General features: G+C 35.6%; 1 protein-coding gene across 5 annotated transcripts in view; it reads right to left on the reverse strand.

Annotated features, from left to right (window-relative positions):
• Nucleotides 1–7,477: 7,477 nt before the first annotated feature.
• Nucleotides 7,478–17,500, reverse strand: part of Med (Smad/Smad4 homolog Medea) — a 27,377-nt gene continuing 17,354 nt past the window's right edge. For 3 of the 5 annotated variants that reach the window (XM_086534102.1, XM_086534100.1, XM_086534101.1), the window contains 9 exons: nt 17,161–17,196; nt 15,868–15,958; nt 15,609–15,698; nt 15,106–15,444; nt 14,547–14,650; nt 13,489–13,625; nt 10,643–10,811; nt 9,784–9,901; nt 7,478–8,788 (listed from right to left, as the gene is read on the reverse strand). In XM_086534102.1, the coding sequence (XP_086390228.1) occupies nt 8,574–8,788; nt 9,784–9,901; nt 10,643–10,811; nt 13,489–13,625; nt 14,547–14,650; nt 15,106–15,444; nt 15,609–15,698; nt 15,868–15,958; nt 17,161–17,196 (1,299 nt within the window). In that variant the 3' untranslated portion in view covers nt 7,478–8,573. The remainder of the gene's footprint in view (nt 8,789–9,783; nt 9,902–10,642; nt 10,812–13,488; nt 13,626–14,546; nt 14,651–15,105; nt 15,445–15,608; nt 15,699–15,867; nt 15,959–17,160; nt 17,197–17,500) is intronic. The other 2 variants (XM_043017813.2, XM_043017812.2) reach the window with 1 other exon arrangement.

Below are 17,500 nucleotides of genomic sequence, written 5' to 3' on the forward strand. Positions count from 1 at the left end.
TATAAAGAAACAAAGAAAAAAAAAAAAAAAAAAATGAGGGTTACCAATAAAAAAATCTTTATGAAATGAACTCTATATTATCTCTTAGCATCATTCTACTCTTTTGTTTAATGGAAAAGGAATCTACTGTGAAAATCTTTGGAAACCAATTTGCACTAATTCAATGAGCTTGCAAATTTTCCATACTCTGATTCACTGTAAATGATTGCACTATATCATCATGGAGATATTCAAAAATGGAGTTGGATTTTTTCTTAAAGCGAAAGGGTTAGAAACTACTAATAAAGGGTGGAAAAATTCATGAACTTTTTTTTTTTTTGTAAAAAGATCAATTATGGGGGGGGGTAGGAGAATAAGCTGCCGTACTTTAAATTGTCAAGCCTTATATGTCCATAGTGGAAAAAGTTACTTTTTTTTCTAAAATAAATTGTAGGTTAAAAGAGAGTTTCTTCAAGTCTACGAAGATTGTATTTTTAAAGTGAGCTGGATGTATATGTAATGACTTAAATTTTAAATGTATATGTTAAATTATACTATATAAATATACTATTATATTATGAGCAATCTAAACAGGTATCTCTGGTCTTCCTGATTTATCCAAGCAGAGCCTTAATGGAGAACATAACATGGTAACATTGTCCCATAAGGACTTCCTCGTGACGTGAAAATCAACTTTTTGCACAACCCAAAAGTGAGAAAAAGACAAACCATTTCTAAAAGCAAACCATATGATTCTTAAAGCCAAAAAAGCAAGTTATAGGCTTAATTGTGGGCGTCCACGCAAAGAGAAAAAATGTAAGTCAAAGCACAGACTGATATATCCAGAAGCCCTGAGGGATAGTGACGCCTCGTTTATGATGTGACGACTGATCAATACTAACATCTAAGAAGGAAAAGAGACCATCCATATTTTATATTTATATATATATTTTGAATTGAAATGCGAAATTCTTTTAATGTTGGTATAAATGTTGTGAGGGCATTTTAATGTGCCAAGGTTTAGTTGCAGATAGAAAAATACCCTTTGGATCAGTAACTTATCTTTCAGTATTATGTACTAAATGGATTGCAAAAATATGATAAGCCTAATAAAAGAATAAAAAAAAAAGAAAAAAAAAAAAGAAAGAAAAAAAAAGGCCAACAACGGCACATATGCTTAAAAATCAAATAGTGTTGATTCTTGTGGCATTTTACACTCGAGGAGCTTTTAATGGACTAAACTAGAATAATTTAATATAGTATTAAAGAAACTCAATAACTCAGATCACACTTTTTTTTTCTTTTTTTAATACCAGGTCCAACTAGTTTTTAGGAAAACAATGTCAAATATCTGTACAATAAATATCATTGGGCCGCTTTTCAGGTCATAGGACAAGCCCATTACAATCAATAAAATAAAGTTCAATGGTACGTAACAATAACTTATGGCACTATATAAAAATGATACAAAAGTAAAATGAAAAATGAACAAACAAGAGATACTTATACAATAAAAACAAAAAGTCAAAACTAGGATTTATATATATATTACAATATATTATAGTTTCCACATACCCGCCAATCTTACTATGAAAATGTCTCACTTGAATCTCATTGAAATCCACCTTATAAAGAAACAAAGAAAAAAAAAAAAAAAAAAAAATTAGGATACCAAGTGAAAAAAATCTTTTGAAATGAACTCTAATATTAATCTCTTAGCATCATGCTACTCTGTTGTGTTTATGAAAAGGATCTACTGTGAAAATCTTTTGGTAAACAGAATTGCAGCAATTCAATGAGCGTTGTGCAAATTTTCCATGACTCTTATTCAGTGTAAATGATTGCACTATATGCATCATGGAGAATATTCAAATGGATTGGATTTTTTCTTAAACGAAAGGTTTTAGAAATATAAAAAAGGGGTGGGAAAAATTCATGAACTTTTTTTTTTTTTTTGTAAAAAGATCAGTATGGGGGGGGGGGTAGGAGAATTAAGCTGCCGGTTCTTAAAATTGTCAATAATATATGTCATAGGTGGAAAAGATACTTTTTTTTTCTAAAATAAATTGGAAGGTTAAAGAGAGTTCTTAAAAGTCTACTGAGGATTGTATTTTTAAGAGTGAGCTTTGAGTATAAAAATGACTTTATTTCTATTTAAATTTGATTATCTGAAAAAAAGCTTTATATTATGATTCAAAACAGGTATCTCATGTTCTTCCCTGATTTCCCAATAGCAGAGCCTTAATGGAGAACATAACATGGTAACATCGTCCCATAAGGACTTCCTCGTGACGTGAAAATCAACTTTTTGCACAACCCAAAAGTGAGAAGAGAAGGACACCATTTCGTAAGCAAACCAAATGATTCTTAAGAGCCGAAAGAAAGCAAGTTAGGCGATAATTGGGTGGTGCGTCCACGCAAAGAGAAAAAATGTAAGTCAAAGCACAGACTGATATATCCAGAAGCCCTGAGGGATAGTGACGCCTCGTTTATGATGTGACGACTGATCAATACTAACATCTAAGAGAGGGAAAATGAGACCAACAGTTTTTTTTTTTTTTTTTTTTTTTTTGATGAAATGCTAAAATGTCTTTTTAATGTTGGTATCAAATGATGTGAGGGCATTTAATTTGCCAAGGTTTAGTTGCAGATAGAAAAATACCCTTTGGATCAGTAACTTATCTTTCAGTATTATGTACTAAATGGATTGCAAAAATATGATAAGCCTAATAAAAGAATTAAAAAAAAAGAAAAAAAAAAGAAAGAGAAAAAAAAAAAAGGCCAACAACGGCACATATGCTTAAAAATCAAATAGTGTTGATTCTTGTGGCATTTTACACTCGAGGAGCTTTTAATGGACTAAACTAGATGTCACGTAATTCATATCCTACGTCTTTTTTTTTTTTTTTTTAACTCTCCAATGAGATAGATACTCAGTTCAGACTTTAACTGATTTGCATTATTTTTTTTCTTCTTTAAAGTCCTATTAATTGATTTTTGAGATAGGTTTAAAAAATGTATGGCCCCCTTAAAAAAAAATCTGTGCTATCTACATTCTTGTTTGCAAAACAATGTGTATTTTTTTGTTTGTCCTATCTTTAAAAAAGTTTGACAATCTATCCCTTACCCAATATTTATACTACTAGAAAAAAATAAAAATAAATAAAAAAAACAAAGATATATAATATATATTTATATTATGGCCTTACATATCTTTCAGCCTCGAAGTCTGGTGATAACTACTGCTCTACGTATCTAATTCAACTCTCTTTATATCGACAAGCTGGTGATATATGTGTCGATTCCATCCTAGTTTTATTTTCATAAGAGGCCAGGTTATATGAAATAACTTCAAAGATAAAAGATAAAAAAAAAGAAAGAAAGAAAAAAGCATCATAATAACATAAATTCTACTGATAATTTTAATAATTCCTTCCTTTCTTCATGCAATTTTGAGAAATCACTGAGTATAAGACAAGGGGAGATTAACGTCTTTTGCTGAAAATAATGAAAATCAATAATAATTATTAAAAAAAAAAAAAAAAAAAAAATTATGTATATATAACAGCTAAATGAACTATAAAAAAAGAATAAAGAGGTAAAATGAACCACTAGAATCTTTAAAAACAAAGAGAGAACATGAAAAAAAAAAAAAAAAAAAAAAAAAATTGCAGCAAAGCAGCTTGGTTCTTCCCACAGCTGAGCATTAGGAGAGAATATATACTGTGCTATAGGTGGAGGTAACTGGGGATGTGTTGTACTTTTCTGGACTCTTCTTTTTGGCTCTTTTTTTTGTGTGTGTGTTTTTATCTAATATATATGTTTTTTTTCACTAATCTTCCTCTGTATTTCTCTTTGTCATGCCTACTCTTTTTCTTTACTTCTTTATTTCAACTCTTGCAGAGGTCCGGCACAAGGTGTGACTCCACCCAAGCAGTGAAGTATAAATCTGAACACAGTCATAGGAGTAAAAATAATGATAAATGGTGATGATGAATGTGTTGATAATGACAATGATGATGATGATGATGATGATTATGATAATGATGATGATGATAATAATAATAGTAACAGCAGTAGTTGTAGTAGTAGCAGTAGTAGCAGTAGTAGTAATAGTAGTAGTAGTAGTAAAAATAAATAATAATAATAATAATAATAATAATAATAATAATAAAAATAGTAATGATACTGATTTGCATACTGATAATGATAATAAAAATAGTGATAATAATGATAATTATTGTAATAATGATGATAATGATGATAATGATAATGATGATGATAATAATAATAATAATAATAATAATAATCATAATTATAAGACCATCACTTCATCAACCATTTGAAAAACATCTTAAAAATATTCTCATGTCCCTAACCAATAAATGTGCAACATAAGAAAAGAAAAGAAAAGAAAAGTAAAGTAAAGAAAAGAGGAAAAAAAAAGGAAAAAAAGGGATGACAGGAAAACATGAACAATAATAAAATACATTCACAAAAGAAACAGGAACCAAATCAAAAGAAGAGAACAAATATAATTTCAAGAGTATGAGAAATGAGAATACGTGAGAGAAGATAAATTGCTATCTATATCTTCCAAATAAACTACATTGTGTTCTTCATTGATAAATTTCTGGATAAGCTCTCAACATGAGTTATCAGGACATCAACCTAAGATAAGTGTATACTGTTTGACAATTCCAAGGTAAAGAGACAATAATCTGTGAAGTTACTGAAATAGGAGCATCTCTCTCTCTCTCTCTCTCTCTCTCTTTCTTTCTCTCTCTCTCACACACACACACACACACACACACACACACACACACACACACACACACACACACACATATATACACTGACACACACATATACACACACACATATACACACTCACTCACTCTACGTATTCTTATATATATATAATGTATGCTAAGAGCGAGAGATCAAGTAACTGACGTGTAATAAGCGCTTGTACCTGCCTGTGCTTGTGTGTTTGGAGTTAAGTGTAGGGAAGCATGTGAGGGTGTGGATGAGTGCCTTTGCATGCATTATTACTATTACTATTAATAATATTAACAATAACACTAACAATAACAGTAACAAAACAGTAATAGCAATAACAAATGAAATAATCATATTGTGGTTGATAAAAAAGGTATCAATAACATTGACAACATTGGTAATATTTTAGGAAAATATTAACAATATTAATAATATTATCAATAATAACAGTAACATTAATAATGATGATAACAATAATGATCATGATGAATGATGATGTTAACCCTATGACGACGGTGCGTCACACCCGTGTGACACAGCCAAACTCCCGATGCCGGGGCGTCAAGCCAGTATGACGATTTTAATGCAATATTGCAATCGCCCGGCATTGGGGTCTTCGCGTAGCGAGTGCCCCGTCGGGAAAGGGTTAAGAATTAATAGTTATATTAACCCTCTCTGGATGGGTGGTACACAACAGTACCGCGCATTCAAGGCCCGTTCGCTGGGTGACGCCATACAGCGTCGTTTATTTAACTGATTTAGGCCTATGCGTTCAAGAGCCCCGGCATTGTAACATGCAGGGCTGGAATGCTCCCGTCGTGAATGGGTTAATGACAGTGACATTAAAATAAATAAAATGTGAGTAATAATAAAAGTATAAATAATAATAGACTGATCATGAACTATGAAATGCTACTTATAATGATGATGATAGTAATAATAATAGTAGTAGTAGTAACAATAATAATAATAATAACAACATTAATACTAACAATAGCAATAATAAAATTATCATGAAAAAATCATAAAAATACAATAACTAATCATACAAGAACAAAAATGTTGATAATGATGGGGTAAAAAAAAAACATCAATAAAAAAAAAAAAAAAAAAATTGACAAAACTACATGAAATCAAAGCAGGAAGATAAGGGAGAACAAGAAAGAAGATGCAAAAGATCCAGAAAGAAGAGCGAGATGAAAAAAACATACTTCAAAAGCTATTCCTCAGAATAGCAGAGCAAGGGAGAAGGAGGGAGAGAGAAAGAGAGGCATAAAGGAAGGAGGAATGAGGAAGAGAGGAGGGAGGGAGGAAAGGAGGGATGGAGGAAGGAAATAAGAAAGGAGGGATGGAGGAAGGGAGGGAGGGAGGGAGGAAGGGAGGAAGGGAGAAAGAGAGGCATAGAAAGAGGAAAGGAATGATGAGGGAGAGAAGCAGAGAGAAAGGCGGAAGGAAAGGAGGGATGGAGGAAGGGAAGAAAGAAGGAGGAAAGCAGGGATGAGGGAAAGAGGGAGAGAGGCAGAAGAAAGGAGAGAAGAAAAGAGGGTTGGAGGGAGTGAGATAGGAAGAGAGGAAGAGGGGCAGAGAGGTAGAGGAAAGTAGGAAAGAAATGAGGGTTGGGAGGATGGAGGTAGGAAGAGAGGAGGGGAAGAGAGGTAGAGAGTTCTGATGGAGAGATAAGATCTTAACATATTTCATTCTGATTAAGCTAATTAGAAAATGATCTCTCTTTCTATTGACAGCTTTAACAAAGAATGGAGCAGTTCTTTACAATATGAAATTGATGTTGGGTAAAGTATTAGTAGATTTCATATGGTATACTTAAAATATTCTTCTCTGTATATTAATTTAAAGAAAGGAAATAGAGACCTAACCAATGTTTAATGAAAATATACATCTGTTTTCTATTTTATGCTTGATTTATAATTATCTTCAAAAATGAGTTTTTAAAAAAATTCTTTATAAATACAAGCATTCCTTTAACCTATTTGGATGAAGTGCTTTCATGTCATGGGAATGTTTTGCTCCGGTCACATGACATCCTATCACGTTATGAACTCTCCCTCTAAATACATGTTTTACATAGTTACATATGTATATGCTAATTGCAGTTTCATTTATATAGACACATTGTTCTTGGCTTGTCAAAAAAAAAAAAAAAAGAGGATGAAGAGGAGGAGGAGCAGGTGGAGGAGAAGAAGAAGGAGAAGGAGAAGGAGAAGAAGGAGAAAGAGAAGGAGAAGAAGAAGGAGAAAGAAACGAAGAAGAAAGAGCAGGAGGAGTCGGCGGCAAAGCACAGCATCTGCCGAGAGAGATCTCGCATGTGGAGGTCGCATGTGCTTGTTATCTTCACGGTGAGAACAGCATTAGCTAAATAATCAGCCTGGCCCAAATGGGTTAAAGGTTTTCTAATCACTGGCTAATCTAGTTGTGTATTTGTGGGTTTCTAGACATATCATTTCAAATTTCTTACAAAAAATAAACAAATAGTAGAAGACCCTCATAATATTAATGAAGTACTCAATTTAATCATAAAACTGATAAAAAAAAAAACATTTTCTGGACATATATTTTCAAAATAATAAACAAATAAAAAAAATAAATAAACAAAGTAAAATAAAATAAATAATACATTGCAATTTTCAAATCAATCAACAGCTTATCCTAAAAAATAACTTTCAATCTAAGAAACCAAACAATTCCTTATTCATATCAATTTTGATCAGTGTCTTAGGGAGGGAGTGGGGAGGAGGGAAGGAAAGGAAGAGGAGGAGGAGGAGGGAGGAATAGAGGAAGAGGAAGAAAGAGAGAGAAAGGGAGAAATAAAGGGAGGGAAAGGAATACATAGAGGGGAAAGGGAGAAAGATAGGGAGAGAGTGGGAGAAAGAGACGGAAAGAGAGGAAGAGGAGGAAAGACAGACAGTAAAATAAAGAGAGGGAGAGCTAGATAGAAAAAAAGAGAGGGAGAGAGAGAAAGAGAGGAACAGAGCAAAATGACTGAGTGCATGAGTGAGTGATAGTGTTTGAGAATATGTGTCTTATGTGTCTCATCGAGAGCGTGAATGTGAGAATCTTAGTGTGTATTTGCATATGTATATCAGAGACTACATGTGTGGGCATGGGCACAAAAACATGTGCCTCTTAATTCCATATACAACCATTACTAGACTATTTCAGATTAATTTTCAGGGTACTTTTGTTCAGAATGAATAAGTAAAAAAAAGTCATATTTTTTTGCCTTTTTACTGTGTATGTTTCTGTAATAATGTTAATAATGATAATAATAACAATAATCATAGTAATGATGATAATAATCATAATAATAAAAAATAATAATATAAATTTCACAAAGCTCTCACTGAGCAAACAAAACTATCACCCTTGTGCCGGCTCTCTATAACCGCAGATTGTAAAAATATGCAAAAAAATAATATATGCCGTTTGCGGACTCTCACTGGAGCTTCACTTACAATGACAGTATATGATCCATGTATGTCTAACATCAGCCATGGTAACATCCTTGTGCAACGTGGTCCATTATTAAGGTCGTGCAGTATATATTTCTTTTCTTCTCCTTTTCCTCTCCAACATCTCACTTAAAAGAATCCTAAATGTTTACGTATATAAATGAAGTTATGGCATGCACACCTTCCCCAGCCATTTTGCGACAGTCCTTTGGGATTGTATGCAACCCCCGTAGCAGCAGGCGTAAAAGGGTCTGCCATCAGCCGCTTGCACAATAAACTGCATGCAGAGGGGCTGCGCATAAAGGTTTAACTTCCTTTCCTTTTCCACTGTCTGCTGCGCGCTTATTATTCCAGAGGACGAGGGCCGTCAAGCGGTATTGTGTGAAGGACCTCGTCGAGTAGCTGCAGAGCACGGTGAAGGTGCACCTCAATCCAGCAAGGTGTCTCCTTAATTGACTGTCTTGGGTAGTCTGGGCCCCAACCCTTCACGAAACTCAAGCGCAGGATACAGAGTCTTCTTAGGTCATCGACCCCGATGCCAGCTGCTGCAGATAGGTTACCTGAAAGGATGTTGAGCTTGGTAAAGCTTATACAAACTTTGTCTTTGTGACTGAGTAATCAAATCATGGTAGGACTACCTTACAAAATTTATATGCCTTTGTGAGATTATGAACAATAGAGAATTATGACACCATTAACCCAATGACAACGGTGTGTCACACCGGTGTGACACACCGTCGTGCCTGATGATGGGGCGACACACCAGTGTGACATTCCCGAGGCAATATTACTTAGGCCCAGCGTAGGGGGTTACCAGTTCTCGACGGGCCCGTCAGGATTGGGTTAACACCAAGTGACAAGATATCATGTTGAGTGGTGGTAGGAGCAGCCACCAGGGACGACATACTTTGTCACTGCTCTCCTTCTGGCCAGCGTGCCGGGTGATCGGGGGTGTAGTGCTTGGCTGTAGCCAGAGCAGGCAAGTAGCCTGAGGCATTAGGCTACTATGTTAGAAATATCCCAACGTCAAGACCATTTGGAGGCAAAACATCCCCGTTGGCAACAGGTTAACAAATCAATCATTTGTATTTTCACTGACCAGCAAAATTTTTATACAGCACGTGTAAGAAAAACATTAACCTTTCCTTTTCATAAAAAAGACACCCACCAAGAACTATTTGAGAAACCAAATGCAACAATGATCACCATCATATCTATTATGGTCAGATCTATATTCCTGGTAACAACGCCAATAACAATAAAAGGTAAAATATATGATTGGGGAACAGAAAAGCTACACAGAAATTTTAAGCCGACAGATCAAACTGGAGATTTCCTTGATCTAAATGAAGATACATATGGTCAAAATAAACCATTTAATATCAACTTTAAAAAGTGACACTACAGATGATATAAAACAACAGCCATAAATTATGAAAGTTCTTATAAATATTATATTAAGACCAATTTTAGAATTCAAGTAGTGACTATGCACATTCTTTATTTCTAAATAAGTACAAAATAAGGACAAAAATCTTGCCCGCAGAAAGCTCACCTACTGCAGCAGGACCTGATATCTGGCCAGCCACAGCTGCAGCCTGTGCAGCAGCTGCGGCTTGAGCAGTTGCAGCTTGAGTCTGCATCTGGCGATGACACTGACGAAGGTCAAATACCTGCAATATTAACTGTATCAATTAAGGGGTCTTTTACAATTCTTCTCATAAAAATGGCATATAGCTGTTACAGAGTATTCATTAGAATTTTTTTAGATTCAAGGAAATATATGAAATGGATATATGGTTGTCAGTTTTGCACTACTCTATGGGCTTCTCACTATCACCAACACAATTGCACTTGATAGTTATCTTGTCCTAAAATCTTTTTAGAAAATAATTGTTCTAATCTTACATCCTACACTGACATCTTCAGTCATCTTCCACAATTGGATAACTTGACATCAAAGAGAAAGACAAATAAAAATAGAAATACTTCTGGAGGAATCCAAAAGTCCCAATAGAGAAAATAACAAAGCAAGCAAAAAATAAGCATACATAATACAAAATAATCCCATGTTAACTTTCTACATAGGGCATCTGTAATCTAAAGCCAAATTGAGTCCCTGTCCAGTTACCACTGCCAGCCAATTTTCCTTTATTTTCTATTTCAAAACTATTCAAAATCATCCAAAATTCTAGTACATAACATAAACTGAATTCTAAACACTATAAAGAATACATACTGCAGATTCTGAATCTTATATATCACTTAAAATATGAAAGATCTGCATGGTGGTGATGCCCCTGGCATATATAAATGCCATTGGCAGTCCACTGGTTAAACTAACAAGTCAATTTAAACATCAAATCCACATTGCATTCGCATATAAATTCAAGAGTGACCCACAGAAACCATACCTTAATGCAGGCACAAGGATATATCTTGTGTACAGCATCACCTGGGGAGCGACCTGCCTCTCGGTCTAGGTAATAACTCTGGACGAATACACTGTGGTCACTCAAGCAGCGCAACCAGACATCTCCTTCTCCTCTCAAGTCTAGCTGAACACCCTTACCGATGTGCAATCTGTGAAAGTTTAAAAAGAGTTTATCAATCTTTCCCTGCTCTTTTTTTTGGGGGGGTAAATCCTTACCAAAAGCAATTTTGACTGACTGCAAAAAGCTCTGAGTACCATTTTGACAAATGTGCTAGGGAGTTTTGACTACCCACTATATGTACGAGTTGTTTTTTTCAATTGACATTGCTGGCTTTGTATTGGAAGCAGGCAGTTGGACAAAGAAGTGAGTGGCAAGTAGGATGGCAGAACCTAACCACCTATTTCCAGCAATCTCTTACTTAGTCCTGCCACGTGCAGACTTGCCAACAGTGTTTTCTTTCAAGGTGAGGGAATATTGTTTATATACTACTTAGAGTTATCTAAAAATCTAGTGCATAGCAATAAAACTACTTTTTGTTACTGTTATCATAACCAAGATGAGAACTGGGGCATAAAGGAAAATAAACTATACTTTTATTGTTGTGTTTGTGGTTTTCATAAATATCTTTGCTGTTATCATTACTGCCATCATCATGAACACTGTCAACCACTTTTTAACCATATTCTTGGAAAGCCAATATAGATGAATTCTTGCATTTGCTCTTCGTTTGCTCTTGCTCTATTTCTTACTGGTTAACTAGTTTGCTTTTACTCACTCAGTTGCAGTTAAAATTGATACCATGGGTATTTATGACCATACTGGAAGCCATATATGGTGCCACTGCCAGTTTGGCTGCTTAGCTGAGGCACTAGGAGTGAGAAGCAGGAGTGTATGTAGTTGTAAGTAGTTTGTTTTATCTTTGTTACAGTGTAGACAATGTTTCACCAAACTTTGCACTTCTTCCTTTTTCCACCAAACCCATCAAATGGCATCCCCACATCAATTACACAGGCCTGTCCAGAATGGGTTAATATTACATCTTAGGTGCACAGGAAGATGGTTGTAGAGTTGGTCAGATTCAGGTTGCATGGCAACATGAAGAGGAAGAGGGGAGAGCCCCCATGTGAGGGCAAGTGCTCTAGTGTGACCTTGTACCCTTGGGGGAAGGTCAAGGAATGACTTTGTGATAGTCTGAAGTAACCAGAACCAACAAAGTTCCCAAACAAACTTGCTGAATAAAAATGTCAACCCTTGTCATGGTGCAAAAAAAAGGCAGCTGTAGATCTAAGAATCAGGAATGAGACAGGCTGCTGCTGTGTCAGTGGTGAATTCAAAGGCTGTCAAGCTAGAGACATATCTTGTTTTTCTGTGCATGTTAAGTGAGTAGGGTTCTTACTGAGTCATCCAATAAAAGGCTCATTTTTCTTTGCAGGCACATGCAGAACAATGAATGTGCTGCACTGGTGTGTTATAAGAAATTCTATATCAGGACTTCAGCAAGTGGCATAAAGTATGAAGACTGAAGAATTAGTGAGAGAGAACATTAGCATTGAAAAGGTGAAGATTCTCATACTCTTTGAAATATACCAATCACAATATGTTGAAGGTAATATATTAGTAAGCAAATAATTTTCTGGTGTGAGATGAAAGCAATGCAATTTGTATATGGCAAGAACATCAAATGCAGATATTTGTATAGAAAAGATGTAGGCCTAATGACATATCAATGCAAATAAAGTTAAAAAATATCACATTCTAAAATTATACTGAATATACCTAATTTAGAAAATTTAGAAAATACCAAAATGATATATCTAAAGAGTATCAGGCAAACAAAGATTAAAGAAAATGTAATTTACATTATCTTTAAAATTAAAAACAAACAACCATAAGACATTTTCTATTGCTGGTGTTTGTCTAAATGTTGAAAAGGAAGCACAGAAGTAATGGTGACACAGAGAATAGATAGGCCAATGATATGAAGATTAAATTGATGATGGTTCAAATACTGACCCTAAGAAAGAGAAAAAGAAAGAAACACAGAGGAAACACATTCTAGCAAAAAAACACCAACCAACAACAACAACAAACAACCCACAAAATTCACCATAAGAATGTGACTACTTCCTTTCAGCAAAGGCTAACACAACAGAATACAACATAATTATGGAGGATGTGAGATTATGATTTCCACACTGACATCAGATGTGATATGGTTACTGTGGTAGGCATGAGGAGAAGGAGAAGAAGAAGAAGATGAAGAAAAACAGTCATAGTTAACCCATTCACGCCGGTTGACATGATAGCACGTATTGTGGTTTTCGCGTCAGACGCCCTGGACGCGCTATGAGGGGAAGCCGCGCGCTTGGGTAGAGCAAGCGGGCAACCCAGGCTCGCGGCTTGTGCGCCCGAGAATCTCGAGGCGTTAGGCTTATGCGTTTGAGAATCCCGGTATTGCGACCGCGCAAAGCCGGAAAGGCCCCGGCGTGAGTGGGTTAAATACTTTATTGCTGGTATGTAAATCTTGATTATATAAGAAGATTGGTTTGGTCCAAGTTGTATGGTAGTATAGAGAGGGAAGAGTTCTCCCCCCAAGAGGGTACATGCTCTGTTGTGACCTTGTACTCTTGGAGGAAGGTCAAGGAATACCTTCAAAATATGTCAGTCCTTGGAGTTTGTAACAAAAGTCACCAGACCCACCAAAGTTCTGTATCAAAATTACTAAGAAGAAACGTCATGCCTCGACTGAATAGAAAGACTGGTATCCTGCTTACAGAAAGAAAGAACGAGAGAAAAAATGATGGAGCAACCTGCCAACTGCTTACCTTGCTCTTTCACTCTGCTCTGTCCGGTGTACATTACTTAATGCTCCGAGGCAGAATCGGTTTCCACCTGAGGGGTCAACGTAGCCGTCCACAGTCACAGTCTTACAGCTTGAAGGGACTTTGAAAGTTTCACCCACCTGAAATAGAAAAGAGAAGTTATGATTTGTAATAAACCTCCTAAATACCGAATTGCAGGAAAAGTTATAGAAATTCACATACATGTCCTTAGCATATACTGTGTATGTATGCAATGTATATAAGATGCCTTCAGAGAGAAAGGGCAGAACAGACTATTTCTAAAAATGCTGGGTAACTTGGTCAAGTTTTGAAACTTTAACCCATTCACGCCGGTTGACGTGATAGCACGTATTGTGGTTTTCGCGTCAGACGCCCTGGACGCGCTATGAGGGGAAGCCGCGCACTCGGGTAGAGCGAGCGGGCAACCGAGGCTTGCGGCTTGTGCGCCCGAGAATCTCGAGGCGTTAGGCTTATGCGTTCGAGAACCCCGGTATTGCGACCGCGCAAAGCCGGAACTGCCCCGGCGTGAATGGGTTAAATATCTTCTTTGAAACATTTTGATACTTTTAGTGTCCTTTTGGAAACTTTAAAACATGGTAACTGCTGTGGTGTTTTGTGATATGACAATAACCAGTTCAATATGACTGGTGCTATGAAATTTTCCTGGCTTTCCTTGAAAATTTTCTCATCCTTATACAAAATAGTATCAATATCTTTTCTAGACTTCATTTACTTGGGAGAAGAAGTATGCTGAAAGGTTCAAAGCTCTGTTGGTCGACAACAAACATTGAACATTTGTATTTGGTCACTGCAACTATATTAATTAAGCACTTATTTGGTGCTTCATCTTGGCTTTGGCAAGAAAATTTTCATACTCTTTACTGGAAAAAAAGCAAATGTGATATACTAATTCATCCATATGCCTGAATACAAATTACTTAGAAATAAAGGATGAAGGGAAATTTAATCATCACTAGACCTGTATCCTTCTCTATTGATTAGAAAATGAAGAATAATGAAAAGAGCTTCCACAGTCTCACCTGCGTGTCGAGTTCAAAGTACGCAATGGAACACCAAAAATCAGGTTCAGGTTGTGCAGAGAGTGGATGCATCTGTATGTCCTGTAGCATCTGTTGCTGGTCCCCTGAGGATACCAACAGAGCAAGTCACTCAATATGATAAGCTGATAACTCGTGTATGAGGTTCCAGTGAGAGTGAATATTTCAATGGTAGTAGCAAGAGGACGGTCAAGTTAGTGCTATCCTGTTCTATGAAGACATGTCCACTAATTGTTTTCTTTTTCTATTGAGGAAAATATTAGTTCTGCAATAAGATATCTACTTTAATTTCAGTTTCAAATGAATATTGTATGATACTAAAAATAAAATGTAAAAAACTCTAATATTTTACTTTCTTGATGAGCAACTAATATTTTGGCTATTCATAAAGAGGCAGAACTACTTGCTTTGTTTTTCGTTTTTAACAGACTAAAAGAATATTACAGTAATACACAGCACAGCAATCATGAAATCACTCCAGAGAGACTGCCTTGAAACTTCCTACACCTAAAAAGACATCTTCACCCCTGCCAGTACTTACAGTAGTTATGATTTTGTCGATCATTGACCATGCTGGGGGTATAAGACAGCGTGTTTTGCCCACTCCAATTGGGCTGCGAGGACATTGAGTGAGGTGTGACAGAATGCTGTGGCACTTGCTGAGGTGATGCAGCCGATTGGCCAAACTGAGTGGGTAAGGTACCTGTCCCACTACCCAATACGCCAAACCCATTCTGCTGCTGCGTCTGTGGCGGTTGTGGTTGTAGTTGCTGCTGCTGGTCTAATGGTTGCGGCTGCTGTAGTGGTTGCTGAGGTTGCTGTGGCTGCTGTTGTGGCTGAGATGGTTGTTGAAGATGTGGAGACAACTGACTCAGTGATGCTGCAATTATGATAATATGTAAGGACATCTGTCATTCTTTTGAGAGAGGAAAGCCTACACACACACATTCACATTATTATAAAAAGTATTTCTTATTGTACAACATTAGAACAAAATCTGAAAATACATACAACTAATTCGGACTGAAAACCAAACAAACTCACTTTGGACTGTGTCAGGGAAGAATTGTTGTGACCCAGGGGTTGAGGGTGTGGGGGACTGAAGTCCTTGTGACATGTGACTTGAGGTGCTACCTGTAAGATATGCCACGAATCATAACAAAAAATCTTCAAATCTGAATAATCTTTAACCTATCTTCATGAAACACTAAATCTACTGGGATAACATATGAACTCAGGTATTCAGATGAACACATCCAATAATCAGCAAAAAAGCATACTGTAATCACCACCAAAGACAAACCTGTAGGTGACAGTAGGGAAAATGACTGTTGTGGATGATGTGGGATGGTTTGTTGCGGTGCGCTGACTACTGTCTGATGAAGGCCACCACCCTGAAAGATTGAAGCTTTTACTGTAAATCACTTATTTTTTTTGGTATGCTGAAGAAAAAAATGCATTTGTAATTTTGTTTCTCCTGATACATTTCCAAAGAATTACTAAGATTGCACCAAAACATACTTTCCCCACTTACATCATATGTAAATATATGTAGTAGCTTAATGCTAAAACTACTTAGAGTATCTGAATATGTTGCTGCTCTGCCTTATTATATACTATATCAATACCCGTTTCATTCAATAAGTTTTCAAATGTATATAATAAATTTAACATTTGAATGTAATAATTTAAAGTACACTGTGAAATACAGTGTTTATATATACATGTACTCCTTATATGTAGCTATGATGATTTTGATAAGGTTAGGCAGACTTGGACCTCAAACAATCAAAGTATGGCCTTTGGGAAAGACTGACTTTAAAACTACTGGCATTGTGTATCCCTAAAGCATAAAATGAACATTCAAATTTCAAACCGAATATCTGATACATAATCTTAATTTTCTTAAAAAGGTAAAGAAGAATGTATCCAAACATTTTCAAATTAATAAATATTCCTTCTAACACATTTATAAATACTAGGTGTGAAAATAAGAAAGAATGGGGCTACTCCATATCTCGAACGCTAGAACTCATCTGGTTGGAACATCCTTCATGGTTTTACTTTCACATACAGTTTAGATTCTGGGACTGACTATGCTGAAAGTCACAGCACAGTAACTTTACATGCTTTCTATGGAAAATAGCTGGAACATCTTTATTATATGATTAATCTAACTACAAATCTCACGACTATCAATTATCTTTATGATACCAAAAGACATTAGAACATGTAAAAGATGGGAGTTAAATCTGGAATAGCAATAAGATCAGGAAGAGGAGAAGGAGTAGGAAGATCATGAAAAGGAAAAATGGAAAGAGAATTTAGCCTATATGTACTACAAGGACTTAAAACCAAACTACAAAATTTTGATAAAACTTACTCCATACAAGTAACATACTGTATTCATAAATGTACAAAATATACATTTAAAAAAATCACATCAGGCATTTCTATACCTACTTCTTAAAAAAAGGAGGCATATCATTACATTCCTCATTTAAAGGAAAAGAAAAAAAAAATCATTGAAACATATTTTATGGGAACTACAAAGGAAACACAGACTTCAGGCTCAAAAAGACACCATCTCTCCCACCTGTGAGGATGTGGGGCTACCCTGCTGTCCAGCCGGCTGACAAGTAACAGACGTTTTTATATACCAGTGTATATGTCAGCATAACGTGTTTTTTGTGTAAGTGTGTAAGTGGTTATAACATTATTTCATGTTATATCATGGTTATATTAACCCTAATCAAAACATTCTTATAAGTATAAGTTGGGCTTGAAACAGTATACACCTTTCATGAAATATATACGTATCGCATAAAAATTACTTCAAGACTGAGCAAATTATTCAAGTAATATACAGATCTAAAGGTGAGACACATTAACCTCAAACAACATGCAAGGGCAACGAATCACAGATCATAGGTTGA

The sequence above is a fragment of the Penaeus japonicus genome, unplaced genomic scaffold (genome assembly GCF_977035675.1).
Source record: "Penaeus japonicus unplaced genomic scaffold, GWHDUDI00000001_assembly GWHDUDI00000040, whole genome shotgun sequence".
NCBI classification, from domain to species: domain Eukaryota; kingdom Metazoa; phylum Arthropoda; class Malacostraca; order Decapoda; family Penaeidae; genus Penaeus; species Penaeus japonicus.